The sequence below is a fragment of the Nerophis ophidion genome, linkage group LG07 (assembly GCF_033978795.1).
Source record: "Nerophis ophidion isolate RoL-2023_Sa linkage group LG07, RoL_Noph_v1.0, whole genome shotgun sequence".
In the NCBI taxonomy this organism is placed as follows: Eukaryota; Metazoa; Chordata; class Actinopteri; order Syngnathiformes; family Syngnathidae; genus Nerophis; species Nerophis ophidion.
This window is the reverse complement of record NC_084617.1, coordinates 58,183,505-58,211,218: the sequence shown is the minus strand read 5'-3', so window position 1 is coordinate 58,211,218 and position 27,714 is coordinate 58,183,505. Positions and strand designations below refer to the sequence as shown.

The window sequence follows — 27,714 nt, the reverse complement described above, 5'->3', positions numbered from 1 at the left end:
CAAGGTTCCTCATAGTCAGCATTGTCACTGGCGTCCCACTGGATGTGAATTCTCCCTGCCCACTGGGTGTGAGTTTTCCTTGCCCTTTTGTGGGTTCTTCCGAGGATGTTGTAGTCGTAATGATTTGTGCAGTCCTTTGAGACATTTGTGATTTGGGGCTATATAAATAAACATTGATTGATTGATTGAAGAAGAAAGTAAAGATACTAAAAAGACAAAGCAAGATCAACAACAGTAAAGAGCCTAAATGGATTAATCTGCTTTGGATCTTTATTAGAACGTCCTGGATTGTTTGTTAGCTTTCTGCCAAGTTGTATAACCTCAACACGTATAGTGAGGGCAGAACAGAGATATACCGTATTTCCTTGAATTGCCGCTGGGTATATATTATCCACATGACTCGTTTTACCGCAGGGTCAAACTCGTTTTGCAAAATAATTAGTGCATGCTTAGAATTAGCGCATGCTTAGAATTACTGCCGGGTCAAACTTGTTTAGCAAAATAATTAGCGCATGCCTCGGTTTACTGCCGGATCAAACTCATTTCACAGAATAATTAGCATATATCTCGTTTTACCGCCGGGTCAAACTCGTCATGCATAAATGTGTAACACGGGTGGGAAATACGCCATATTTCCTCTCATGGCGTCCCCTCATATTACCTGCGCCGTTTCCACGTTTAATCTCGCAGGTTTAACACAGGCGTTCATGTGACCCGCTGCAGCCTATCGCGCTCTATATAATCCAGCGTTCCAAGATGGCTGCCAAGTGCGGTCGCTAAGCCTGGGGACATCTGATGCCGGTATGTTTTAAACTTGTCGTTTGCCTGCATGTCGTAAAAACAACCGTCCAACATTTTACAACTAATTGTAAACTTATTGGTGCCGACCATCAGGGCCGAGTTGCGATGAGAGAGTGTGGCGATATTAAGATATTAAGCCGAGTTGGTAAGTAAATTTGTTTGCTGATAGTAGCTACTAGCCGTACCCATTTATTTTCTATGGGCGGTTAGCTTCGGGTTTTAATCCTGTTTCTTCCAATGTTTCTGATCCGATTGAATTTATATTTGTGTCGAGTCTTTATTTTGGGTACTTACATACAGTGACTGAGTGTTGTGGCATTTTAAGGCCATCTGCATTTTTTATGCTACATAAAAACTTTTTTTTTTATTAAATGTGCTTTTCATGATGGTATCTTTACCCTCTTCCATTCACATCCCATCTCCCCGGATTGTAAATAACCTAATGTAAATAATCAAATGTATTTCTAATGTATATACTTGTTCTTATGCTATCTGAACTTACTATGTTCTCTGCTCTCTGTACATATCCTACCAAGTAAGACCTACACTGTTTCAATGTCCATTTCTATGTTGATGCAATTGTTGATGACTGAAGTACTGATATCAACCAAAGCTCCTCATCCCACCCCCTGGATTGTAAATAATGTAAATAATTCAATGATGATTAACTTGTGTGATGACTGTATTATGCTGATAGTATATATTTGTACCATGAATTGATTAACGTGGACCCCGACTTAAACAAGTTGAAAAACTTATTCGGGTGTTACCATTTAGTGGTCAATTGTACGGAATATGTACTGAGCTGTGCAATCTACTAATAAAAGTTTCAATCAATCAAATTACATCACACTCAAATTTATAAGCGCATGCCTGAATTTACCGCATGCCTTTGGTAAGCGCCGGAGTGAGAAGAGGATTTAAATTAATTACCGCCCCGGCGCTAATTTAAGGAAATACGGTATATAATAAAAGCTTCATTATAGAGGCAACTTGTTTTTCCATTTTACTGGTACTTGAAAGAATCCTCTGAAGCTCTTATTTCCGATGAGGAAAAAGTTTGACTCACGAGAGAGATTTGACTGCACAGGAAAACTTGGATGTAAACTACTAAGAAGACATAGGCTGGACTTTTCTTTAGTAAGCAACAGTCGAGCACACATGGTGCCCTTCTAGGTGAAAGGTCCAATCAGTGGAGCCTCGCTGACACCGGCCAAAAGTCAGCTGCTCAGTCAGAGTGAAGTGCTCGCTGCGTGGATGGACTCTGCGATGTAATTCAAGTTACCGCCGTTGATTGCGCTCACATTGATGCAGCCACCGGGGAGCACGTAAACATGCCTGCTGTTTGACAGAAAATCCACGTGCCGGCCTAAAGTAGACAAAAAAAAAATTTAATGTAATTGGTGACAGCAATGTTATTTTTGGGGGATGTAATGTTATCAGAAATATGCACAATGACGGAAAAAGCGTTGTGATTGTACATCGCATCGCATCGCAGTCATATGTGAAAAATGATGAACGTAATTATGTTGAAAATATTTTTAATAACGTTGCAAGGCTTTTATCTTCACTGTTGAAGGATCTGCGGACATCTCACCATTCAGGCCCAGGCAACAGTAGAGTCCACTTTGTTTGGTCACGTGGTCCCAGCCTGGAGAGCCCAGAAGTCGCAGTTTTTCTCTCAAGAGTAGCCTGATGAGCATGCTTCTTTTGACCATGTGATTGACTTCTCCCTGCCTTTGGGGTTGCAAAGATGCATCGTTATGGGCCACAACCATACTTGCCAACCTTGAGGTGTGTGTGTGTGGTGGGGGGGGGGGGGGGGGGGGGGGGGGAGGGGGGTGCAGAAACGGAGGCAGGCATAGAATATGATTTAATTAATCAAGAACAAACAAAAAGCACGCACGTGGGCGGAATAACAAACTAAGGGAGCTAGCACTGTAAGCTAGAAAACAAAAAGGAACTTTAGCATGGAGGCTAGTGGATACCAAACAGAAAAACTGGAAATAACTAATGCTAACAGAAACAGCTTACCGCTACGACGACCATGACAAAATGTAGCACGACAGGTAGTAGCTGTAACAAAACGACATGACAGGTAGCACGACAAGAGTGACATGTGGCAACGACAATATAAGTCCGAATGACAATACAATACAATGATCCAGCACTGACTGGAGGAACAAAGCAGGTAAAATAGGAGCTGGCCGATTGACTTCAGGTGTGACCAGATGCCAATCAGCCGCAGCTGAGTGAAAACAGGACACAGGGAGACAAACAGGAAGCTGAACCAAAATAAGAGCACTAGACAGGAACTAAGGACAGGATATACTAAACACACAGAGGAGAAACTAAAACACAAACAAACTGTCAGTGGCAACTCTGACGATATGTTGTGTTATGATAAATAAATGGGTTGTACTTGTATAGGGTTTTTCTACCTTCAAGGTACTCAAAGCGCTTTGACATTACTTCCACATTTACCCATTCACACACACATTCACACACTGATGGAGGGTGCTGCCATGCAAGGCGCCAACCAGCACCCATCAGGAGCAAGGGTGAAGTGTCTTGCTCAGGACACAACGGACGTGACGAGGTTGGTACTGGGTGGGATTTGAACCAGGGACCCTCGGGTTGCGCACGGCCACTCTCCCACTGCGCCACGCCGTCCCCGTGTTATGTTATGTTCTCCCGAAATGTGCCATTCTTGTTTGGTGTGGGTTCACAGTGTGGCGCATATTAGTAACACTGTTAAAGTTGTTTATACGGCCACCCTCAGTGTGACCTGTATGGTTGTTGACCAAGTATGCATTGCATTCGCATTTGTGTGTCTGCAAAGGCCGCATTGATTATGTGACTGAACCGACACACTGTTTGTATGGAGGTAAAGCAGACGTGACAACAGGTTGTGGACGACGTTAAAGGCACTGCCTTTAAGGCACGCCCCCAAATATTGTTTTACGGTCGAAATTCGGGAGAAATTCAAGTGATTTTTGGGAGGGGCAATGAAATTCGGGAGTCTTCTGGAAAAATCGGGAGGGTTGCCAAGTATAGCTACAACTTTAGGTGCACCTGCACACGCAAAAAAAATACTGGGTTAAAAAATAACCCAATTTTAACCCAACTGCCGGTTCAGAAAAGGACGAACCCCTTATTTGAGTTATTTTAACTCTACCTATTGGTTTAATTTTTTCACCCCAACTTTTGCGTTGAATCATTTAACCAAAAAGTTGAGTTTGATAACTTAATGTTGGGTCATTCCCTACCAAACTATTGGGTTGAATTATTTAACCCAAAAGTTGAGTTATGCTCACTACAATGTTGAGTTATTCCTGTCAGGTTCGTCCCTGACAGTTTAGTTAAGTTTTGTTTTAGTGTTGAATTTAATCAAAACCAAACAAAAGGGTACAAACAAAAGGCGCGCACGAGGCGGATAACAAACTTGGCTATGAACAACAACACTTACTGTGACACGAAGGAACTATGGCATGAACAGAGTGAACAGAAGTAGACACAGCTACAACGATAAGTAATAGTCCCGGCGTCAACGATAAGTAATAGCTGTTTCTACTTCTGTTCACTCTGTTCATGCCATAGTTCCTTCGTGTCACAGTTAGTGTTTTTGTTCATAGCCAAGTTTGTTATCCGCCTCGTGCGTGCCTTTTGTTTGTACCCTTTTGTTTGTACCCTTTTGTTTGGTTTTGATTTAATTTAACAGCTATTAATTATCGTTGTAGCTGTGTCTACTTCTGTTCACTCTGTTCATGCCAAAGTTCCTTCGTGTCACAGTAAGGTTTTTTTGTTCATAGCCAAGTTTGTTATCCGGCTCGTGCGCGCCTTTTGTTTGTACCCATTTGGTATGGTTTTGATTTAATTTAACACTAAAACAAAACCTAACCAAACTGTCAGGGACGAACCTGACAATTCCAAACCCAACTATTGGGTAGCGCTCCTTCACCTAGCCGGGGAGTAATCTTTGCCATTAAGCTGAATCTGGTATATTTTTTTGCCCTAAAAAGTGTTTATTCTGCAAGTAAAATACTAGCTGTTTGATTGTAAAGTGCATCTTTGTTGTTGTTTTCACTACCAATTATGGACGTGTTAAAATCGCCATGTAAAATCACTAATGCTAATCAGTAGCATCAAACTAGCACATTTCGAAAAGTAGCGCCTCGAGTGTTTTTCTATCAGGCATACTTGCTTTGTTGGCATGCAAAATTGTAACATTACATTGAGGAAGTCTGACTAAGTCCACTCTGAGTGCTAATTGAGTGCCTGTTTCCCAGCCAAGTGTTTTAGGCAGTCCCGTTCAACAAAGCTATCAAAATATGTCACTGTTTGATTTGATATTGATTTGATTTGAATCGATACAGACAGAATTGGGTTGGTGCCTATGAAAGTAAAACATTTAGTACCCATCTGTTGGTATAATGGAGTTTAATTTTACACCAACTGTCATTGGAACAAAGCTGAATAATATTATCTTTGGAAAAGCAGATTTTTGATGCCTCCCTCGCACTGGATCCATTAGAAATATAATGTCAGGTGGTTCATCCAAAAAATGGCCATAATAAATATCGGGGTCATCAGTAGCACAACGGGTAGCTGTAAAATATAATGCACTGTGGAAATAGCAACACAACGTGTAAATAAGGAGATAATTACCATACAGATAATGATATGAACTCACCATTCCACAAGATGAGCCGGGTTACTGAGTATGGTGGTGACCACACGCGCTCCACCTGTAGGCAGCCGGCTCCACAGAGACTGGGACAATTTGTCCGCTTGCGACTGAAGAGCAGACAGGACAGACTTGTGCTTCAACACACACAATAGGTGACCGACAGCCTCACCTGAACAGGAAAGAAATTGTAGATTTAAAAAATCATTGAAGATGAATAGAGAATATATATATTATTTTGATCCGTATGCAAATGGTCAATTGAATATATTTCAGATAATATGTTTTAGTTAGTAGTTTTCAGATTAATCACAATTTTGATTCATGACGATAAATCGCAAACAATTTACTGCAAATAATCACAATTAATCGTGGCACACTTCTTGCTTTCATTATTTAAATCAACCCCAATTATTCTGACACAAATAGTAAGAACAATAAAAATAGCAAGATCTGATAGCTCAGTTACAGCTCATGTTATGTGTTTTATGTTGCAAGATTGCAGCAAGTAAAATTCATAGTTTGTCACCTCGTTCTCATACAATGGCAATAAAAACTATTCTGATTCGGATTCTGATTCTGATAGAGGAACACTGTTTAAATGTTTTAATTGATTGCATGTCATTTACTTGTTTAAAAGTTGTTATCAGTTTCAGTTGAATCCCCGTTGGGGTTTATTATTAAGTGAAACGTGCCAGCGAGTCTCGTCACTCATCTTCAAAAACTACAAAAATGATTTGCAAAATTATACATACATACATATATATATATATATACATACAGAAAAATGGAGATACCCAGATCACTGACCAGATGGAAACCCGTGCATGATTAATCTGTGTTAATGCACAAATAATGCGTGGCAAAAAATGTGTGATTTCGCAACCTGATTTCAACTCTGGTTTATATATAATTATATACATGGTCCCAAATAAATAATAACTTCAGTTGTCACAAAATACATAAAAACTATCAAGAAACAAATCTGTTGACTTTGTTACACAAAGTAAATAACCGCAGTGAAAAACAGACTTAAAGTGCAGGATGTCATGTAAACATGATATTGAGTACAAAACTTATTTTTTATCCAGTAATGATGGGATTATTTAGTTGCAATTATTAACCTAATGGAATACAAGTGTAAACATGGGCATTCCTTGCAGTCTATCAATTAAAATGTGATTAATCGACTAGCCGACAATGATTCATCTTTGTTGAGGATTTTTTTTTTTAAATCAACGCTTATTACGTCAAATACTCGTTGCAGCCCTAATGATATAAGCTAGAGGTCCCCAAACTACGGCCCACAGGAAATCCCAAATAAATTAAAAAAAGAAAAATGTATGTATAGTATATTAAAAATAAATAAATAAATAAATTAACAACAACAAAAATATATATATATATATATATATAATATATATATAAGACATTTATTATTTTTTGTTAATTATTTTTATTTTGAAAAATCTGTCCTTTCTAATCCATTTTCTACCGCTTGGTACTCTGGGCGTTTCCATATATATATATATATATATATATACATACACACACACATACATATACATATATACATACATATACATATATATATATATATATATTGTGAACACGTCTGGAGCCGTTGGGTCGTTCTTGACCGGAGAGAGCACAGCTAGGCGGGTGCCGAGACAGGGTTTTTATTTTTCACTTTACAATCTATATTTTTAATGTTTTGCTTTTCAGCAATTAGTGGACTGCCGCTCCTTCCATCTGCGTCTCTGCCTCGCGTCTGTTCCCCAACACCTTCTCATGGTCCCCCGCGCCCCTGATAAGGAGACAGGTGATTAGACGACTCGTTCCAGCTGAGGAATCTCCTCACCTGTCATCGCTTCACAGCCGGCTCCTGTGCACGCCTCGCCCGCCAGGGAAGCGTCGACCACGCCCCTCCACATGCCTCAACCGCCAGTTTAAGGCCGGGCACCCGTCCGGCCGCGACCACTCCCCCCCTCACCCCACCCCCATAGAGGGGCGAGAAAGGTGGTCGGCCACGGCCATCTGCGTACCCGGCCGGTGGACCACCCGGAAGTTGTAGGGTTGCAACGCTAGGTACCACCGGATGATCCGTGCGTTGGCATCCTTCATGCGGTGGAGCCACTGGAGCGGCTTGTGGTCCGAGCAGAGGGGCGCCCCAACAGGTAATACCGGAGGGCCCTGACCGCCCATCGGACCGCGAGGCACTCTCTCTCCACCGTACTGTATCTCGCCTCCCGGTCCGAGAACTTCCGGCTGATGTATAGGATAAGGCGGTCGACACCCCCCACCTGCTGCGACAACACCGCCCCCAGCCCCGCTCCGACGCATCCGCCTGCAGGCAGAAAGGGATGGAGAAGTTAGGCATGCACAGTACCGGCTCCTCGTAGACTGCAGATTTTACCTGTTCGAACACCTGCTGGCACTGCTCCGTCCACTGGACCAGTTCTGGCGCACCCTTACTGGGGGAGGTCGGTCAGGGGGCTGGTCAAGTCCGCGAACCGGGGAATGAACCGTCGGTAGTACCCGGCCATGCCCAAAAACCGCCTCACCTTCTTTTTCGTCTTGGGGTGTGGGCATGCGGCGATCGCCGTCGTTTTGTCAACCTGCGGTCGCACTTGCCTCCCCCCCCAAGTGGTACCCCAGATACTGTACCTCCCTCCGACCAATCGCACACTTCCCGGAGTTGGCGGTGAGTCACGCCCGCCTCAAGGACTCAAACACCGCCCCCACCCGCTGCAGATGTTCCTCCCAGCTGTCACCCTGGATGATGACATCATCCAGGTATGCAGCTGCGTAGGCCGCGTGGGGTCGCAGCACCCGGTCCATGAGGCGCTGGAACGTCGCGGGCGCACCGAACAATCCAAACGGGAGTGTCACGAATTGGTATAAGCCTTCTGGAGTGGAGAAGGCCGTTTTTTCCCGGGACTCTGGCGATAAGGGAATCTGCCAGTAGCCCTTGGTTAAATCCAGTGTGGGAAAAAACCGCGCAGTGCCTAGCCGATCCAGGAGCTCGTCGACCCGAGGCATTGGGTACGCGTCGAAACGTGACACCTCATTCACTTTGCGGTAATCCACACAGAACCGTATAGACCCATCCTTCTTCCCCACTAGAACGATGGGACTACACCATGCACTGTGGGACTCTTCTATTACTCCCAACTCCAGCATGGTTTTTAATTCATCCCGGACCATTTTGCGCTTGTGCTCGGGAAGCCTATAGGGACGAGACCGCACCGTAATCCCTGGGCTGGTCTCAATGCGATGGCAGATGAGGTCCGTGCCCGGCCGTACAGAGAACACATCTGAAAAGCGACGCTGTAATTCAGCAACCTCCGCTCTTTGAGCCAATGTGAGCTGGTCATCACAAGGAAGGGGAGGGGGAGAGGCGGAGCGCGGGACCTCCGGCCCCAACTCCTCCTCCTCCTTCACTACTGTCACCATGGAGACAGCCTCGGCTTCCCTCCATGCCTTCAGCAGGTTCACGTGGTAAATTTGCATGTCCCCGCCCCGGTCCGAGCGCCGGACCTCGTAATCTACCTCGCTAGACTGCCGTGTGACCACAAAGGGCCCTTGCCACTTGGCCAGTAATTTAGAGCTGGAGGTTGGGAGTAGTACAAGTACTTTTTCTCCCGGTAAGAATTTTCTCAGCTGGGTCCCCCGATTATACGTGCGCTGTTGTCGTTGTTGGGTGCGGAGCAAATTTCCCCGTGATAAGTGCGCCACCTTGTGAAGTTTTGCTCGCATGCCCAACACATATTTAATCTCATTCTTACTGCGGCTGGATCCTTCCTCCCAGCTTTCTTTAATAAGGTCCAGCACGCCGCGCAGCCTCCTGCCGTAAAGTAACTCAAAGGGCATAAAACCGAGGGAGGTCTGGGGTGCCTCCCGCATCGCAAACATCAAGGGATCCAGCCATTTGTCCCAATTAGGTTTTTCCTCGTGTATGAATTTACGGATCATGGTTTTCAGTGTTTTATTCGATCTTTCCACCAGGCCATCCGTTTGCGGATGGTAAACGCTGGTCCGGATAGATTTAATTCGCAGTAATCCGTATAATTCCTTTATCGTGCGCGACATAAAGGACGTGCCCTGGTCAGTAAGGATTTCTTTCGGAATCCCTACCCGGGTGATGACCGAAAACAGTGCTTGTGCTACACTCTTTGCGGAGATGGAGCGCAGCGGCACCGCTTCGGGATATTGGGTTGCGTAATCCACTAGGACTAACACAAATCGATATCCCTGTGTGCTCGGGTAAAATGGTCCGATGAGGTCCATTCCGATTCTATCGAATGGGACCTCTATGAGCGGTAATGGCCGCAACGGGGCTTTTGGGATGGCCACCGGGTTCACCAGCTGGCAGTCCGGGCAGGCGGCACACAATCGGCGAATGTCCGCCCGGATGCCTGGCCAATAGAACCGGACCATGACCCGATTAAGTGTTTTTTCGTACTCCATGTGGCCCGCGAGGGGATTGCAATGCCCCGCCTGGAAAACCATTTCCCGGCGGGGTTTTGGCACCAACAATTGGGTGTATTCTTCGCCTGTTTGAGTGTCACGGGTCACTCGGTATAGCCTATCCCTTATAATGGAAAAGTGGGGAAATACCCGCGTTTTCCCCGGGCGCACCAGCTGACCGTCGATGTAATCCACCTGGTCCCAGGCCGCGCGCAGAGTTTCATCGCGGGACTGTTCGAGGGGAAAGTCCTCCGTGGGTCTCCACTGGGGGTCCGGGGGAGCCTCCCGCAAAGCCCCCGCCGGTTCCCGCTCGTGGATACTTCCTTGTCCTACAGGCCGTGAACGCCTCCCCATACATTGTTCCATTAGTTGGCTAAACCCCGGCCAATTTGTCCCTAAAATCAGGGGGTGCATAAGTTGCGCGCTTACGGCAACCTTTACGGTATGTTTTTGGCCCTCATTCCAGATTACCATAGGCACAATAGGGTATGTGTGCCCATCCCCATGTATACACCTACTCCTCCCTTGTATCGCGTGCCTCAACGCCCCGGGTTGAACCAGGTTCTGGTGGATCATGCACTGTTTGCAGCCCGAATCCACCATAGCCCGGTGTGTACTCCCTTGTACCCTGGATCGGGGGATCAACCCGTATCACCTGGTCCACCTCCATTGCGGAGCACTCCCCCCTCAGGTGACCGGGCTGTCCGTACCCCCAACACACCTGCCCTGGTGTCCGCAGTGCCGTCTGCGGGGGAAGCCCGCTATCAGCAGCGCTGGTACCCTGAAAGAGAGGAGCAGAGACACCGTATATTTCCCCTCACCCCCCCTAATGATGATGTTCGTGTGTGTGTGCGTCTTTTCTTTTTTGTTTGGTGGTCATGTCCGAGGCTGGAACCTGCTCGTAGAACGCTGTGGGCCTTGTCGGTCGGGAACGGGGCCCCAATGGCGTTTTTGCCACCGGCGGTGCGGATCGTCTGCGCGGGGCCGGTGTGGGTCTTTCTGTCGGTCATGGGGTCCCCTCCTCCCTCCGTGTGTCGCGATGGACCGCCAGGTGATCTTCCGCCAGGTTTACCGCTTCGGTCAGGTTTTGCGGCCGGTGGTACCTCACCCACGCCGCGGTCCGTGTCGGAATGGCCTCCAGGAACTGCTCCAGCAAGATGAGCTCGAACATCTGGCTGTCCCGTTGTCCTGGCTGGAGCCATCTTGCTGCCGCATCCCGGAGCTGTTGCCCAAGAGCGAACGGTCGGTCCTCTGGTCCTAGTTTCAAGGACCGGAAGCGGCGCCGATGGTCTTCTGCTGTGCTGCCGACCCGGTCCAGGATTGCCCTCCTTAAGTGTTGGAACTCTACCCGGGCCGCTGCTGGCAGGCTGAGCGCCGCTCGCTGCGCCTCCCCCGCTAGGAGTGGCAACAGCCTCACCCCCCAGTCTTCTTGAGGCCATCCGCACGCTGTTGCGGTGACCTCAAAGATGTCGACGTAGGCCTGTGGATCCTCGGCCTCCGCCATGCGCTGCATGGAGGCCTTCGCTCCGGCGCTTGGTGACCCCCACTCTGTCCATCAGCGACTGCAGCACTTGTGTCTGCTGCTGGCTCGCCGCAGATACTTCTGCCAGCACTCTCCCAAGTGCCTCCAGTGGGGTCGGTGCAGTCATTCTGTTCTTCCTTTTTTTTTTTTTTTTCCTGGATTCGTTTAGCTTGGCGCCAATGTGAACGCGTCTGGAGCCGTTGGGTCGTTCTTGACCGGAGAGAGCACAGCCAGGCGGGTGCCGAGTACAGGGTTTTTATTTTTCACTTTACAATCTATATTTTTAATGTTTTGCTTATCAGCAATTAGTGGACTGCCGCTCCTTCCATCCGCGTCTCTACCTCGCGTCTGTTCCCTAACACCTTCTCATGGTCCCCCGCGCCCCTGATAAGGAGACAGGTGATTAGACGACTCGTTCCAGCTGAGAAATCTCCTCACCTGTCATCGCTTCACAGCCGGCTCCAGTGCACGCCTCGCCCGCAGGGGAAGCGTCGACCACGCCCCTCCACATATATATATTTATACAGCCCTGCCTCCGGTCAAATTGTTTTAACACAATTTGGCCCCCGAGTCCAAAAGTTTGGGGACCCCTGTCCTACTGTATTTCTCACATAACTCATAATTTGACAAAAATGTAGATTAGATCTGCATGTGTTACAGTTTGGACAAATAAGGGTATTTGGCAAATTTTCTGAAAATTTTCAAGAAACTTGTTCAAATGTTCCAATATTGAATGTCATTACAATGTTGACTTATTTATACAAGCTGTAGAGGCAGACAGCCGACCCGTGCTCGCTGACTTTGAGGTCTCTTGAAGTTTCTTCATTCAGGGTTTTTCCTCGCCTCCTTCACCAGAGTGTTTTCTCATGCAGGGTTAAGTTATGGAGTTGTATTTGTGCCTGGATTTTGAGGAAGCAAATGTATATTTTGAACGCAGAAAAATATACTTTGCAAGCCCATGTATTATATTTTTAAAATGAATCATCCTCATGCATATAATAAATGTGTTTGAGTTAGTATAAATGTATTTTGTGCTCAATAAACATGTTGCCATTTCCCGTATTATTGTGCAATAATTCGTAAAGGTGGTTCTCTTTGCGCATTTAATGATTCAATTACGATTCTTGGGGTGATGATTCGATTCAGAATCGGTTCTCAAATCAACCCGATTTTAGTAGTATATCATTTGGTATACAAATTGTAATACAATATTTTTAAAACAGGTGACGGGTTAAAAAAGCTAATTTTGGCTGCTGACATATAAGTGCTGTCTTATAAGTTCAAACGCGACGAGTTGAGTTTATACCAAAAAGTTCTATTTTGGTTTCATCTGACCACATGACATTCTTCCAATCCTCTGCTGTATCATCCATGTATCCATTTTGGTATAAACTGAACTCGTCATGTTAGGAGGAAGAAGAATACTGAGTTGCATCCCAAGAACACCACACCTACTGTGAAGCATGGAGGTGGAAGCATCATGCTTTGGGGCTGTTTTTCTCCTAAGGGGACAGGACGATTGATCCGTGTTAAGGAAAGAATGAATAGGGCCATGTATCGCGAGATTTTGAGCCAAAACCTCCTTCCATCAGTGAGAGCTTTGAATGGTTGACCAAATATTTATTTTCCACCATAATTTACAAATAAATTCTTTAAAATTCCTACAATGTGAATTCCTGGATTTTTTTTTCACATTCCGTCTCTCACAGTTGAAGTGTACCTATGATGAAAATTACAGACCTCTGTCATCATTTTAAGTGGGAGAACTTGCACAATCGGTGGCTGACTAAATACTTTTTTGCCCCACTGTATGTTTCTGTGCTCAAAATCTCCTTTTGCTACATCAAAATAAAGGCATAAATATAACTCCATATTCAGTTGTTGTTTTTTATTGTACGGTGAGCTGTAAAGTGTTGTTTGGCCGTTACCTATTTCTGTATAATTACAATTTTTACTGGACAAAGGCTATGAGTACACACTGGTTTTAGACTGCACAGAAAATAGGGAAGTATTTCTGACCATAGAGCCCAAAGCAGTGTGAGAAGGACTGAGCGCACATCAGCTCCATGCCCTGTGCTGCAAAGTACCACACAGGCCACGCATCCTGTCCTAAATCTCCAAAGCAAAGAGCCTGTGTTGGCAGCAAGATGAAGGGGTGCAGCCCACGCCTCTGTTGAAAAAGTGCAAGAACAGACACTGGTAATGAACCACGTGGGAGTGAGAATCCATTAGTCTAAAAAATCTCATTCAGATGTAAATCTTCACGTCAGATACCAAGATTAACTGTGCGATGATGACCCATTGATTGTGAGAGAGGGCTGCTCCGGTGGGGTTGTGTCCACCAGCTGGCAAAATAACAACACTTCGCTCGGGAGCCTCTTGTAGATCCGCGAGAAGCTTCTCCAAACAAACACCTCGCCGCTCATCATCCCAGTAATAATAGTGATGGATGTGGTGAAGGCCTGCAGCTCGCAAGTTTGAAGCCAGTGACTCTGTAAGGAGCATCAGGAAATAACAACAGTGACGCTTTCTTTCTGTAGCGACATTTTTCATCAAAGAATATTATTATGCACATCTTTCTTGAAAATGGTGTGGCATTCTAAACTATGGTTTATTTGCTTTGGACAAACATTAAAAAAGTTACATTTCATTAAAGGGGAACCTGTGGTCTCGATCATGTTTGGTTTAGTTTTGTTCTGTTACTTTTGGACTCCATCAGTTCCTGTTTTTGTGCACCCTGGTTTGTTTTAGTTTCCATGACAACTCCTTAGTTTCACCTGCCTCATTTGTTTGGACTCACGCACCGATTGTTAATCATGAAATTATTATTTAAAGGCCGACTGAAATGAGATTTTCTTTTTTAAACGGGGATAGCAGGTCCATTTTATGTGTCATACTTGATCATTTCGCGATATTACCATATTTTTGTTGAAAGGATCTAGTAGAGAACATCGACGATAAAGTTCGCAACTTTCGGTTGCTTATAAAAAAGCCTTGCCTGTACCGGAAGTCGCAGACGATGGCGTCACAAGGGTGAGGGCTCCTCACGTCCTCACATTGTTTATAATGGGAGCCTCCAGCAGCAAGAGCTATTCGGACCGAGATAGCGACAATTTCCTCATTAATTTGATCGAGGATGAAAGATTTGTGGATGATGATATAGATAGCGAATGACTAGAAAAAAAAAAAAATAAAATAAAATGCGACGGCTCCAGGCGGCGGCAGTGTGAGCGTTTCAGATGTAATTAGACACATTTACCAGGATAATTCTGGAAGATCCCTTATCTGCTTATTGTTTGAATAGTGTTTTAGTGAGATTGTAAAGACATACCTCGAGGTCGGATGGTTGCGGTGAACATGCAGTGTCTCAGAGAGAAGCCGAGGAGCCAAGCTCACAGCTGCCTTTTAAACAGCTACTGCAGAAGGATGAATAATCCAATGATGTCTCCGGTAAGATATATATATCATAATTTTCCCATCCAAAAACATGCTGGTTGACGTAGAGAAACATGTTCGCTTGACCGCTTTGGTTAAAGCTTCACAACAAACAAAGAAACACCGGCTGTGTCTCAGTGCTAAGACAACTGCAATACACCGCTTTCCACCAACACCATTATTCTTTATAGTCTCCATTATTGATTGAACAAATTGCAAAAGATTCAGCAACACAGATGTCCAAATTACTGAGTAATTATGCGATGAAAAGAGACGACTTTTAGCCGTAACTGGTGCTGGGCTAATATTTCCTGACAGTCCGTGACGTCACGCGCACGCGTCATTTTCCACGACGTTTTCAACAAGAGACTCGCGGGAAATTTAAAATTGCAATTTAGTACACTAAACCGGCCGTATTGGCATGTGTTGCAATGTTAATATTTCATCATTGATGTATAAACTATCAGACTGTGTGGTCGGTAGTAGTGGGTTTCAGTAGGCCTTTAAGCCTGTAGTTGCCAGGTAGTCGGCCTGACGACATTACTGATACTGATTCTTTCCATGCCATTGTTTCATGCTTGTTCCATGGCTTGCCACAGTAAGTTTTTTTTATTCAAGCCACAGTCTAGTGAGTTTTTTAGTTTCATGTTTCATGTCACATTTAGCGAGTTTTTCATGACCTAAGTTTTTTGCCTTTGCTTTCACATGCGTTAGGCACGCTTGCTTTCGGGTTGTTTTTTGTTCCTTAGCCAAGTTATGCCTCCGCTGTGAGCGCTTTTTGTTTGTACTTTTTTAGTCAAAATTAAATTATGTATTTACCTGCAAGCCTTGTCTGGTCCAGTCCGATTGCATCCCGGGAAAACAATCCTCGTAGTAAATTGCGAATAAGTCCACGTTCTGACAGAACTGTACTTTTGTGGAATTTTGCGCATAATTCACAATCCTTATGTGAGAAATGAACACACATCATTTGCTTTTTTGTGTGTGTTCTCAATAGTGGAAAACGACTAGCAAGAGTCGGCTAACAATGCAAGTAATGGGGATACAATCTGTTTTGCCTACAAAGCCATTTAAAGCCATCCAAAATCTTCCAACAATGTTTTGTATACATACTGTAATAGGGTTGTACGGTATACCCGTATTAGTATAATACCGCGATACTAATTAATCATATTCGGTACTAAACCACCTCTAAAAATTACCGGTCCACCACCTACTTGGAAGCAGACATTGTGTAGACAGAAAAGGAAGAACGGACGCACTTTGGCCTAAAAACTAAGGATAAAGGGGAAGTTATACCACTGAAACGCCCTCCGGAAGAGGTGCTTTAAGACATGGCTACCTAGCTGGCGGCTAAAGTCCAGCCCCAGTCGGCAGTGTTTTAGCTACTTCTAAATTGGTAATCCTCGCCTCCATGGCGACAAATAAAGTACGTTTTAGTAGTATCATCCCTGCAGGACGAGGAATAGCTAAACATGCTTCACTACACACCGTAGCTCAAAATGTAAACAAACGCCATTGGTGGATCTACACCTAACATCCACTGTAATGATACCAAGTATAGAAACATATCTAGTCTATACTACTATGATTATGCCAATATATTTTGGCACCACAACAACTTCTTTTTTTTTTATGTATATTATGTTAATAAACTTAGGTAGTATGTCCCTGGACACATGAGGACTTTGAATATGACCAATGTAAGATCCTGTAACTACTTTGTATCGGATTGATACCCAAATTTGTGGTATTATCCAAAACTAATGTAAAGCGCCCAAACAACGGAAGAATAAGTGATTATTACATTTTAACAGAAGTGGAGATAGAACATGTTAAAAGAGAAAGTAAGCAGATATTAACAGTAAATGAACCAGTAGATTAATAATATATTTTCTACCGCTTGTCCTTAATAATGTTGACAAAATAATAGAATGATAAATGACACAATATGTTACTCCATATGTCAGCAGAGTAATTAGGAGTCTTTGTTTTTTTACTTACAAGTTGTCTTGTATGTTCACTATTTTATTTAAGGACAAACTTGCAATAAGAAACATTTGTTTAATATTTTGTAAGATTTTTTGGTAAAATAAAGCCAATAATGCAATTTTTTGTGTTCCCCTTTATTGAAAAAAGTACGGAAAAGTATCCAAATAACTTTGGTACCAGTACCAAAATACTCGTACCGGGACAACACTATACTGTAAGTATGTTTATGCATATGTGGTAACGGGCAAATTCCCGATAATATGTCCCGGTATTATTTACAGTATTTGCTCATTTTATGCAGTAACTTCTTGCCACTTGCATCAACAACTACTAACCACTAACCGTGGCAGACTTTGTGTCAGGCTTGCCACTGACAGTTTGTTTGTGTTTTAGGTTTCCCTCTGTGTGTTTAGTATTTCCTGTTCTTAGTTCCTGTCAGCACTCTTATTTTGTTGGTTTCCTGTCTTTCTCTCTGAGTGCTGTGTTCCCCCTCAGCTGCGGCTGATTGGCACCTGGCCACACCTGGCGTCAATCAGTCCGCTCCTATTTAGACCTGTCTTCCCATCCAGTCACTGCTGGATTATTCTTTCAGAGTTAGTTGGTGACGAACTCCAAGATGCAGAGAAGGAGGCAGGCATTGTGGGAATGAAAACATTATTTGATTTAAAACACTAAGACAAAAACAAAACAAACAAAATGCACGCACGTGGGCGGATAACAAACTAAGAGAGCTAGCATGGGAGCTAGAAAACAAAAAAGGAACTTTAGCATGGAAAACAGAAGTCGTACTTATACCTAGAAAACAAACTGGAAGCAGGGAAAAAAAGACAGTAAGCTAAAAATCGCTATCAAACATAGCTTACTGCAACGCTGCATTGACACGACAAGATACGACATGACAGGTAGCAATGACAAGTGCGACATGCAATAATCCAGCAGTGACTGGATGGGAAGACAGGTCTAAATAGGAGGGGACTGATTGACACCAGGTGTGGCCAGGTGCCAATCAGCCGCAGCTGAGGGGGAACACAGCACTCAGGGAGAAAGACAGGAAACAAACAAAATAAGAGTGCTGACAGGAACTAAGGACAGGAAATACCAAACACACAGAGGGAAACCTAAAACACAAACAAACTGTCAGTGGCAAGCCTGACTCTTTGTAATCGACATTTACTTCGGAACAAATGAGTATAATGCTTGAAATGACCAAAATATGTAAATATTACCAGCAGGTTTTTATCGCGCTTTATAGGCTAAAACATGTCATTTTCCATTACCTGCATTGCTAGCCGCCTCTGGCTGAAAGGCTTTTTTTTTTTCACTTTTTAAAATGCACAGAAATGACATACAGTATGTGTTCTTGTCTCTCATAAGGATTGTAAATAATAGGCACAATTCCACAAAAAGTGCAGTTCCAGTTTAGGTAACATCACATTTTTTACATTTGCACAATTCAACATGTCCGAAAAAGAGTAGGAAGAATCAGAGCTGATTCAAACATACACCTTCTCCAAAAGTGTAGAAAAAAGGCAATTAAGCAACAATTTGCAAAACCAAGAAAAAGTACAAAAAATAGCCAAATATACTGTACATAAACAAGTAAATTAAACAATACGAATAAATATATCCATTCATCCATCCATTTTACTACCGCTTGTCCCTTTCGGGGTTGCGGGGGGTGTATAATGAAAAATGTACAAGTTAATTAGGGGTACATCATATAAAATATAAGTAATTTGAAAACGGAAGATGTAATATTTTAATTACAATTTCCGTAGTAGTAATAGCTTTTTATAATGTGTTTAGTTTGTTGTTTAGAAGAAGGATTTTCTAACTGTGGTACATGTACCACTAGTAGTACGCGGGCTCCATTCAGTGGTATGCCAAATATTAATTGATTAAAGTACAGTGTTTTAATTTCCTATATTCAAACACATTGTCACCGTTCAAACCGTGTGTAATGTTACAGCGTCTAAAAATATTAAATATGCTTGGTAAACAAAACCTCAGCCTTGTTTTTTAATGAATACTTAGGTCTACTAAGCTACTGCATTTTAATGTTGGTTATTACGGTGGCACTTGGAGGGTCAAGTTTTTTCTGAGGTGATACTCAGTGAAAAAAGTTTGAGAACCATTGTCATCTAATGTCCATTTCATTTAGGTGTTCTTTCATTCAAGGTGGTCCTTTTGACGCTTTGCATTTTAGTAAATAAGTTTAAAATTATATTATATATTATAATTGGTGACTTAATCATATCCAAATAATATGTATTTATTGGCAATTGTTAACGGTTCAAGAAAATGTGATATAGTTAAAATCCCATTAGGGTAGCAGTATCATTTACATAAAAACGCAAAAATTATAATTATCAGACAATAAAAAAAAAAAAGAAACAACTATATATGTACATATATATACTGTATATATATATATATATATATATATATATATATATATATATATATATATATATATATATATATAAACTGCGATGTATATAAACTTGTCCAGGGTGTACGTTGCCTTCCACCCGATTGTAGCTGAGATAGGCACCAGCGCCCCCCCGTGACCCCAAAGGGAATAAGCGGCAGACAATGGATGGATATATATATATATATATATATATATATATATATATATATATATATATATATATATATATATGTACATATATATACTCTATATATATATATAAACTGCGATGAGGTAGCAACTTGTCCAGGGTGTACATTGCCTTCCACCCGATTGTAGCTGAGATAGGCACCAGCGCCCCCCGTGACCCCAAAGGGAATAAGCGGCAGACAATGGATGGATATATATATATATATATATATATATGTATATACATTTTTTTATTTTATTTTTTTATTTTTTTGTCTGATATTTATAATAATATATATATATATATATATATATATATATATATATATATATATATATATATATATATATATATATATATATATATATGTGAGAGTGAATGTTGTCTGTCTATCTGTGTTGGCCCTGTGATGAGGTGGCGACTTGTCCAGGGTGTACCCCGCCTTCCGCCCGATTGTAGCTGAGATAGGCGCCAGCGCCCCCCGCGACCCCGTAAGGGAGAAAGCGGTAGAAAATGGATGGATGGATGGATATATATATATATATATATATTACCCAGGGCTTAAACACAATTATTTACAAAAAATATATATATATATTTTTTTAACAGGGCTAAATTTGTACCATCACAAGGAGAGGGCAGGTAGACTTGTCCATCCCAAGCGTTGCCGACATCAAACCAGTGTCTAAAAAGTACCGCACCAAGACGAACAGCACCGGAAAAATCCGGAGTATGCACACTTAACACCTGCAGTAATAAGAATCAGGATACAATTTCACCGTACTAAATCATTGCATCAATGCTTCAGGTGATGGCGCTGCTTCATTCTGATACTTACCCTGTTATCCAAAACAGCCTTGGAGTTGCGGCCCAAAGCTGCTTCTGTAGCTCGCCTGCAGAACTCTGCTTGAGCAAACAGACATTGAGCCTCTGGACGCAAGGTGGGATCTCTCCCTAACTGCTGCCGGATTTTCCCAACGAGACGCAACTTAAATGTCTGTCCGTCTTCCCCCAAATACTCTATTGAAAGAAAGTAAAATGTTGTGTTCCAAAATGTTCAAAAGTCCTTTAAAACATTTGAAATGACATACAAGTGGAGAAAAAAAGAAGTTACACATGCTGCAGTTTTCTCCACTTCAGTAGGATGTACTATTGCTATGGAGTTATATGTTAGTCCATCCATCCATCCATTTTCTACCACTTATTCCATTTTGGGGTCGCGGGGGGCGCTGGTGCCTATCTCAGCGACTTGTCCAGGGTGTATCCTGCCTTCCGCCCGATTGTAGCTGAGTTATATGTTAGTTTTAATGTAATTCATAACTCAAACATAAATTAACAAAAAAATGTACGCAAATTCAAACAACGTACCGTATTTCCATGAATTGCCGCCGGGCATATAGTATGCGCCTGCCTTTAGTTACTGCCGGGTCAAACTCGCTTCGCAAAATAATTTGCGCATGCTTAGTATTACCGCCAGGTCAAACTCGTGATGTCACGAGTGACACTTCATTTTCAAAATGGAGGAGGCTGATTTCAATACCGGTAATTTGAAATCGCATAAAGGGAAAAAGATTAATAGCTATTCAGTAGGATTTAAGGTCCAAGCTTACATTACACTCAATTTTTTACTGCATGCCTTTGGTAAGTGCCGGAGTGAGAAGAGGTTTTAAAATAATTAGCGCTTGCTTACTTTTACCGCATGCCTTTGGTAAGCGCAGGAGTGAGAAGAGGTTTTGAATTAATTAGCGCGTGCTTACTTTTACCGCATGCCTTTGGTAGGTGCAGGATTGAGAAGAGGTTTTAAATTAATTAGCGCCACGGCGGCAATTCAAGGAAATACGGTAATTACACGCGGCCTCTGAACTTTGTAAAATCCTAATTTCTCCGAACAACATTTTAGCCAATCGTAAATGTTTTATTTAAAAGTAAAGTAACTGTGTAACCCAGGGGTGTCAAACTCATTTTAGATTGGGGGCCACATGGAGAAAAATCTACTCCCAAGTGGGCCGGACTGGTAAATGATAACTTAAAAATAAAGACAACTTCAGATTGTTTTCTTTGTTAAAAAATACAAGAAGCACGTTCTGAAAATGTACAAATCATAATGTTGGGGTTTTTACAGTTACATGTTGCGGTTAATAGTATTCTACCTTTATTTGTTGTTAATTATATGTTCTGAATAAATTATGTGATAATGTTCGTCAGCTGCAATGAGGTGGCGACTTGTCCAGGGTGTACCCCGCCTTCCACCCGAATGCAGCTGAGATAGGCTCCAGCGACCCCAAAAGGGACAAGCGGTAGAAAAAGGGATGGATGGATGTTCGTCAGTCAACTCATTGGTGTTCATTTTCAATCTATCAAGATTAAAAAGTAATAAAAAAAATCTAATTACAGGATGTTATTTATGTGGTTTGCTCATTTTCCTCGACTAAGGTCATGTGGTTTATATTTGTACATATGTAGCATCATCTACAAAGATACAAATAATTGCTATTCTGACATCTAGTGGACACATTTAGAACAGCAGTTTTCTTTCTTTCAAAAATGTCGGCTCATTTTTATACTTTTTTAATGATTTTTATTTTTGTAATTAAATCAACATAAAAAACACAAGATACACTTACAGTTAGGGCACCAACCCAAAAACCTCCCTCCCTCTTTCACACAAAAGGGGTTGTTTCTTTCTCTTATTAATATTCTGGTTCCTACAATATAGAACAATACAAAGTGCTAGGGATACAGTCCGAGAAGCACATATGATAGTTGGGGGCGTGGTTAAGAGGGGAGGAGTATATTTACAGCTGTTGTGTGCGCAGTTGTGCACTGCACTCTCTAAAAGCCGTAGATGTTATTGTCACATATGCATGATTGATTGATTGATTGAAACTTTTATTAGTAGATTGCACAGTTCAGTACATATTCCGTACAATTGACCACTAAATGGTAACACCCGAATAAGTTTTTCAACCTGTTTGAGTCGGGTCCACGTTAATCAATTCATGGTACAAATATATACTATCAGCATAATACGGTCATCACACAAGTTAATCATCAAAGTATATACACTGAATTATTTACATTATTTACAATCCGGGGGGTGGGATGAGGAGCTTTGGTTGATATCAGTACTTCTGTCATCAACAATTGCATCAAGAGAGAAATGGACATTGAAACAGTGTAGGTCTTACTTAGTAGGATATGTACAGCCAGCAGAGAACATAGTGAGTTCAGATAGCAAAAGAACAAGTATATATGTTAGAAATACATTCGGTTATTTACATTAGGTTATTTACAATCCGGGGAGATGGGATGTGAATGGAGGAGGGTATTAGTAAAGGGTTGAAGTTGCCCGGAGGTGTTGCCTGGAAGTGTTGAGGTGCATGTGCAGTAGATGGCAGTATTGTCCTGTTTACGGCAGACAAACTGCTTTACGGCAGACGGAAACGTGACTGCTGTTGTTGTGTGTTGTTACCCGCGCTGGGAGGACGTTAATGAAACCGCCTAACAATAAACCCACATAAGAAACCAATAACTCACCTTCGATCATTCTACAGTTATAACGTCGTTGGGCAAACACAATGTTTATATTGTGGGAAAGCGGATGTGAAAAAAGGCTGTCCTCACTCAGGTGTCCCGGGAGGTTTTCGGGAGAGGCGCTGAAATTCGGGAGTCTCCCGGGAAATCCGGGAGGGTCGGCAAGTATGCGCATGGGCGATACTAAGGGTCTTTTCTGGCCGCACACACCCACTCGAGAGGTCTGGTTTCCAATCGCATAATCCAGGTGTGTTAGTCCGATTGTTCAAAAACCGAACGTGACCGAAATAAGGTGTTTCCATGGGTTGTAGGATGCTTATTTAGTGCCGAACTATTTGGGAAAATCGTTCTAATTTAGTGCATGGATACGTACTAACATGCCAAGTGGACGACACAGCAGACATCAGACAATAAGTCACAGCAATAATAGTATTATTAAAGGCAGCATTTGGTGGTATTTGTTTTACAAACTATTCACACGTATGTGATTTGGTCTTGTGTGTAAACATACCAACATATGGATCATACTGTTGGTTAAGATATGTATTAAATACACTATGCCTAAATGTAGACTTTATGAATAAATAATTAATTTCAGTATTCACAGTGCTTCACTTCTTTATTATTATTTGTTTTATAATTGTATTTTTATTTTACAACCTTATTCCAAAATGGAATAAATACTTTTTTGTCCTAAAAATTCCAAACACAATACCCCATAGTGATAGTGTGAAAAGGTTTTTCTTTTGAAGGACCAATAGAAAAAACAAGTTGTTTTTTTATGCTTAGTTGTGTTTTTATTTTATCCATTAAACCATATCCTATCAAATTTTAATTAAAATATTTTTTTAAAGCTTTTTTTGTGTGTTTTGTTGTTGTTATCACAGTGCATTACTGTAAATGGAAAAACAGCACCAGCATTTTTTTCAACAAAATTCTGGCGAATGAGTTGCCAGTTGTTGTTGTTGTTGTTTTTTTACTCTAAAATCTACAGTTGTTATTTTCACAGTGCGTTACTGTAAATGGAAAAAATGACACCGCTTGATTTACAGTAAGATTCTGTCGGCCGAATTTCCAGGTTTTTTTGTTGTTTTTTTTAACTGTAAAATCTACAGCTGTTGTTTTAACAATACTCTACTATAGAGTGAAATACAGTACCTGTTAATCATATAGTAAAATTATGGCGACTGAGCTAACAATTTTTTTTTTTTTTACCGTGAAATCTAAAGTGTTTTGTTTTTTTTTACACTGAAATTCTGGTGACTGAGTTACCTTTTTTTTTACCTGAAAATCTACGGTAATTAAAAAAAATGGAAAATTACTTCACTTACGTATTTTTACAGTAAAATTCTGCCGACCTTGCTGCCTTTTTTTTGGTTCTTTTTTAACCGTAAAATCTACACTTGTTGTTTTCACAGTACACAAAAATGGTACTACTGTTATTTTTACAGTAAAATTCAGGTTGACTGAGCTGACAGTGCATTATTTCCATCCACCCATCCATCCATTTTCTACTGCGTATTTCCTTTGGGGTTGTGGGGGGCGCTGGTGCCTATCTCAGCTACAATCGGGCGGAAGGCGGCGTACAACCTGGACAAGTCGCTACCTCATCGCAAAGTGCATTAGTGTAATGGAAAAACAGTACTTCTGCTGTTATTTACTGTAACATTCTGTTGACTGAGTTTCCAATTTTTTTTTACCTGAAATTCTATGGTCATTAAAAGAATGGAAAAATAATTTCACTTATTTTTACAGTAAAATTATGCCTACTTTGCTGCCTTTTTATGTGTTAGTTTTTTTACCGTAAAATCTACACTCGTTTTTACAGTACACCATTGTATTTGTAAAAATGGTACTACTGTTATTTTTACAGTAAAATTCAGGTTGACTGAGCTGCCATTTTTTAAAACTTTTTTTTACAGTGGATTACTGGGAAAATGATTCCCCTTATTTTTACAGTAAAATTATGCCGAGTTTGCAGCCTTTTTATGTGTTAGTTTTTTACCGTAATATCTACACTTGTTGTTTTTACAACACACCATTGTAATTGTAAAAATGGTACTACTGTTATATTTACAGTAAAATTCAGGTTGACTGAGCTGCCAATTTTTAAAACTTTTTTTACAGTGCATTACTGGAAAAATAATTCCACTTATTTTTACAGTAAAATTCTGGCAACTTTGCTGCCTTCACTTTTTGTTATTTTTTTACCGGAAAATCTACACTTGTTGGCAGTACGGAGGAAGAGGGGTTAGTGCGTCTGCCTCACAATATGAAGGTCCTGAGTAGTCCTGGGTTCAATCCCGGGCTCGGGCTCTTTCTGTGTGAGTTCCCTCTGTGTACTCCGGCTTCCTCCCAGCTCCAAAGACATACACCTGGGGATAGGTTGATTGGCAACACTAAATTGGCCCTAGTGTGTGAATGTGAGTGTGAATGTTTTCTGTCTGTCTGTGTTGGCCCTGTGATGAGGTGGAGACTTGTCCAGGGTGTACACCGCCTTCCGCCCGATTGCAGCTGAGATAGGCACCAGCGCCCCCCGCGACTCCAAAGGGAATAAGCGGTAGAAAATGGATGGATGGATGGATGGATCTACACTTGTTTTTACAGTACTACCGTTATTTTTACAGTAAAATTCAGGGAGAGTGAAATGACATTTTTTTTTTTTTACTGTGCATTACTGTAATGGAAAAACAGTACTACTGTTGTTTTTTACGGTAACATTCTGCCAACTGAGTTTCCATTTTTTTTACCTGAAATTCTACGCTCATTAAAAAACTAGAAAAATTAATCCATTTATTTGTACAGTAAAATTCTGGCGACTTTGCTGCCTTTTTTTTTGTTAGTTTTTTGCCGTAAAATCTACACTTCTGGTTTTTACAGTACAACTGTTATTTTTACAGTAAAATTCAGGTTGAGTGAGTTGACAATTAATTTTTACAGTGCATTACTGTAATGGAAAAACAGTACTACGCGTGACACAGTGGAAGAGTCGCCGTGCGCAACCCGAGGGTCCCTGGTTCAATCCCCACCTATTACCAACCTCGTCACCTCGGTTGTGTCCTGAGCAAGACACTTCACCCTTGCTCCTGATGGGTGCTGGTTAGCGCCTTGCATGGCAGCTCCCTCCATTAGTGTGTGAATGTGTGTGTGAATGGGTGAATGTGGAAGTAGTGTCAAAGCGCTTTGAGTACCTTGAAGGTAGAAAAGCGCTATACAAGTACAACCCATTTATCATTTACTAAGTTTTTTTTTTTACGGTAACATTCTGCCAACTGAGTTTCCTTTTTTTTTTTTTCTGGAATTTTACCGGCATTAAAAAAATGGAAAAATGATTCCATTTATCTTTGCAGTAAAATTCTGGCAACTTTGCTGCCTTTTTTTGTTGTTGTTAGTTTTTTTTACCATAAAATCTTGTTGTTTTTACAGTACACCACTGTAAATTGAAAAAGTATACTACTGTTATTTTTTTATAGTAAAATTCAGGTTAACTGAGCTGGCAATTTTCTTTACAGTGCATTACTGTCATAAAAAAACAGTACGACTGTTGTTTTTTACGGTAACATTCTGCCGACTGAGTTTCCATTTTTTCACAGTTTTAACTTTATTTCTACGGTCTATTGTTATTTTTAATTCAAATAATTATATATTTTTTTTAGCCCCTAAAGCCCACAGGTCTTATTCCCTGTTTTTACAAAGTAAATAACAATGAATAAATATGTACAGATACTAATGAACTGAAACATATCAATTTCATCACAATAGTATCGATCTGATACCAATACTACTGTTATCAATATTTGAGTGGATCTTCCTACCTCTTGCTATACTCTATATTTAAGGCCTGTTAAGTTCCACAGCAAATGAAAGTATTTCCAACTATGCCCTACTTTAATGCTGCGACAAATTCAAGAAAAAAAAATAGTAGGGGCCTACGAAAAAAAGATAATGTTCATATACGCACAACACCTCTCTCGAGCTGACTGACTCATTATTTGCACAGGTGCAGCAGATAAAGTCAAGTAGAGCGTGTTTGCCGCTTTTCAAAAGGGTTGCTGAACGACCTCGGATGCGCAGACTCACCTCTCCCCGCCAGGTAAACTTTGCCAGCGTGTGTGTCCTCGTTGAAGGCACGCAGTAACGACTGACTTTCAGGGCTCACTTCGGCGTTGTTAGAGGCCCACATGTCACCCGCCGGGTCAGCCCGGTGCTCGACACACTTTTCATCAAGGCAACAGCCCGCTAGGCTCATCCTGAATCTAGTCCGCTGTCCACCCGTCCTTTTGTTTAGAGGAGGGGGACGGTTGCCAGGTGACACCAATGGAAACTGTCACCCTGGTAACACAGGCTGGATGCAGTGTGCTTCAGTGTTGGTCTTACATTCACGGCCTTTTTTACAAACCCCTTTTCCATATGAGTTGGGAAATTGTGTTAGATGTAAATATAAACGGAATACGATGATTTGCAAATCATTTCAACCCATATTCAGTTGAATATGCTACAAAGACAACATATTTGATGTTTAAACTGATAAACATTTTTTTGGTGTAAATAATCATTAACTTTAGAATTTGATGCCAGCAACACGTGACAAAGAAGTTGGGAAAGGTGGCAATAAATACTGATAAAGTTGAATGGTCATCAAACCCTTATTTGGAACATCCCACAGGTGT

At 41.8% G+C, this 27,714-nt stretch overlaps 1 protein-coding gene across 1 annotated transcript; it reads right to left on the bottom strand.

Annotated features, from left to right (window-relative positions):
- On the bottom strand, positions 1-27,293 carry got1l1 (glutamic-oxaloacetic transaminase 1 like 1). The gene is made up of 8 exons (XM_061907268.1): positions 27,125-27,293; positions 20,349-20,530; positions 20,134-20,257; positions 13,755-13,972; positions 13,500-13,650; positions 5,495-5,660; positions 2,399-2,538; positions 1-2,170 (listed from the first exon to the last, which is right to left on the bottom strand). Exons 1-8 carry the CDS (start codon positions 27,291-27,293, stop codon positions 2,034-2,036), a joined length of 1,287 nt encoding a protein of 428 aa, XP_061763252.1. The 3' UTR covers positions 1-2,033.
- Between the last annotated feature and the right edge of the window lie 421 nt (positions 27,294-27,714).

What these genes read in the sequence shown, in the direction of transcription:
- got1l1 (XM_061907268.1), bottom strand. Translation starts at nt 27,293, where the DNA reads ATGAGCCTAGCGGGCTGTTGCCTTGATGAAAAGTGTGTCGAGCACCGG. An exon ending in ACACTGCTTTGGGCTCTATG is followed by an intron (nt 5,661 to 13,499) that starts GTCAGAAATACT and finishes TTTCCTGTTCAG; the next exon opens with GTGAGGCTGTCGGTCACCTA. An exon ending in CTGTTGCCTGGGCCTGAATG is followed by an intron (nt 2,171 to 2,398) that starts GTGAGATGTCCG and finishes TGTCTACTTTAG; the next exon opens with GCCGGCACGTGGATTTTCTG.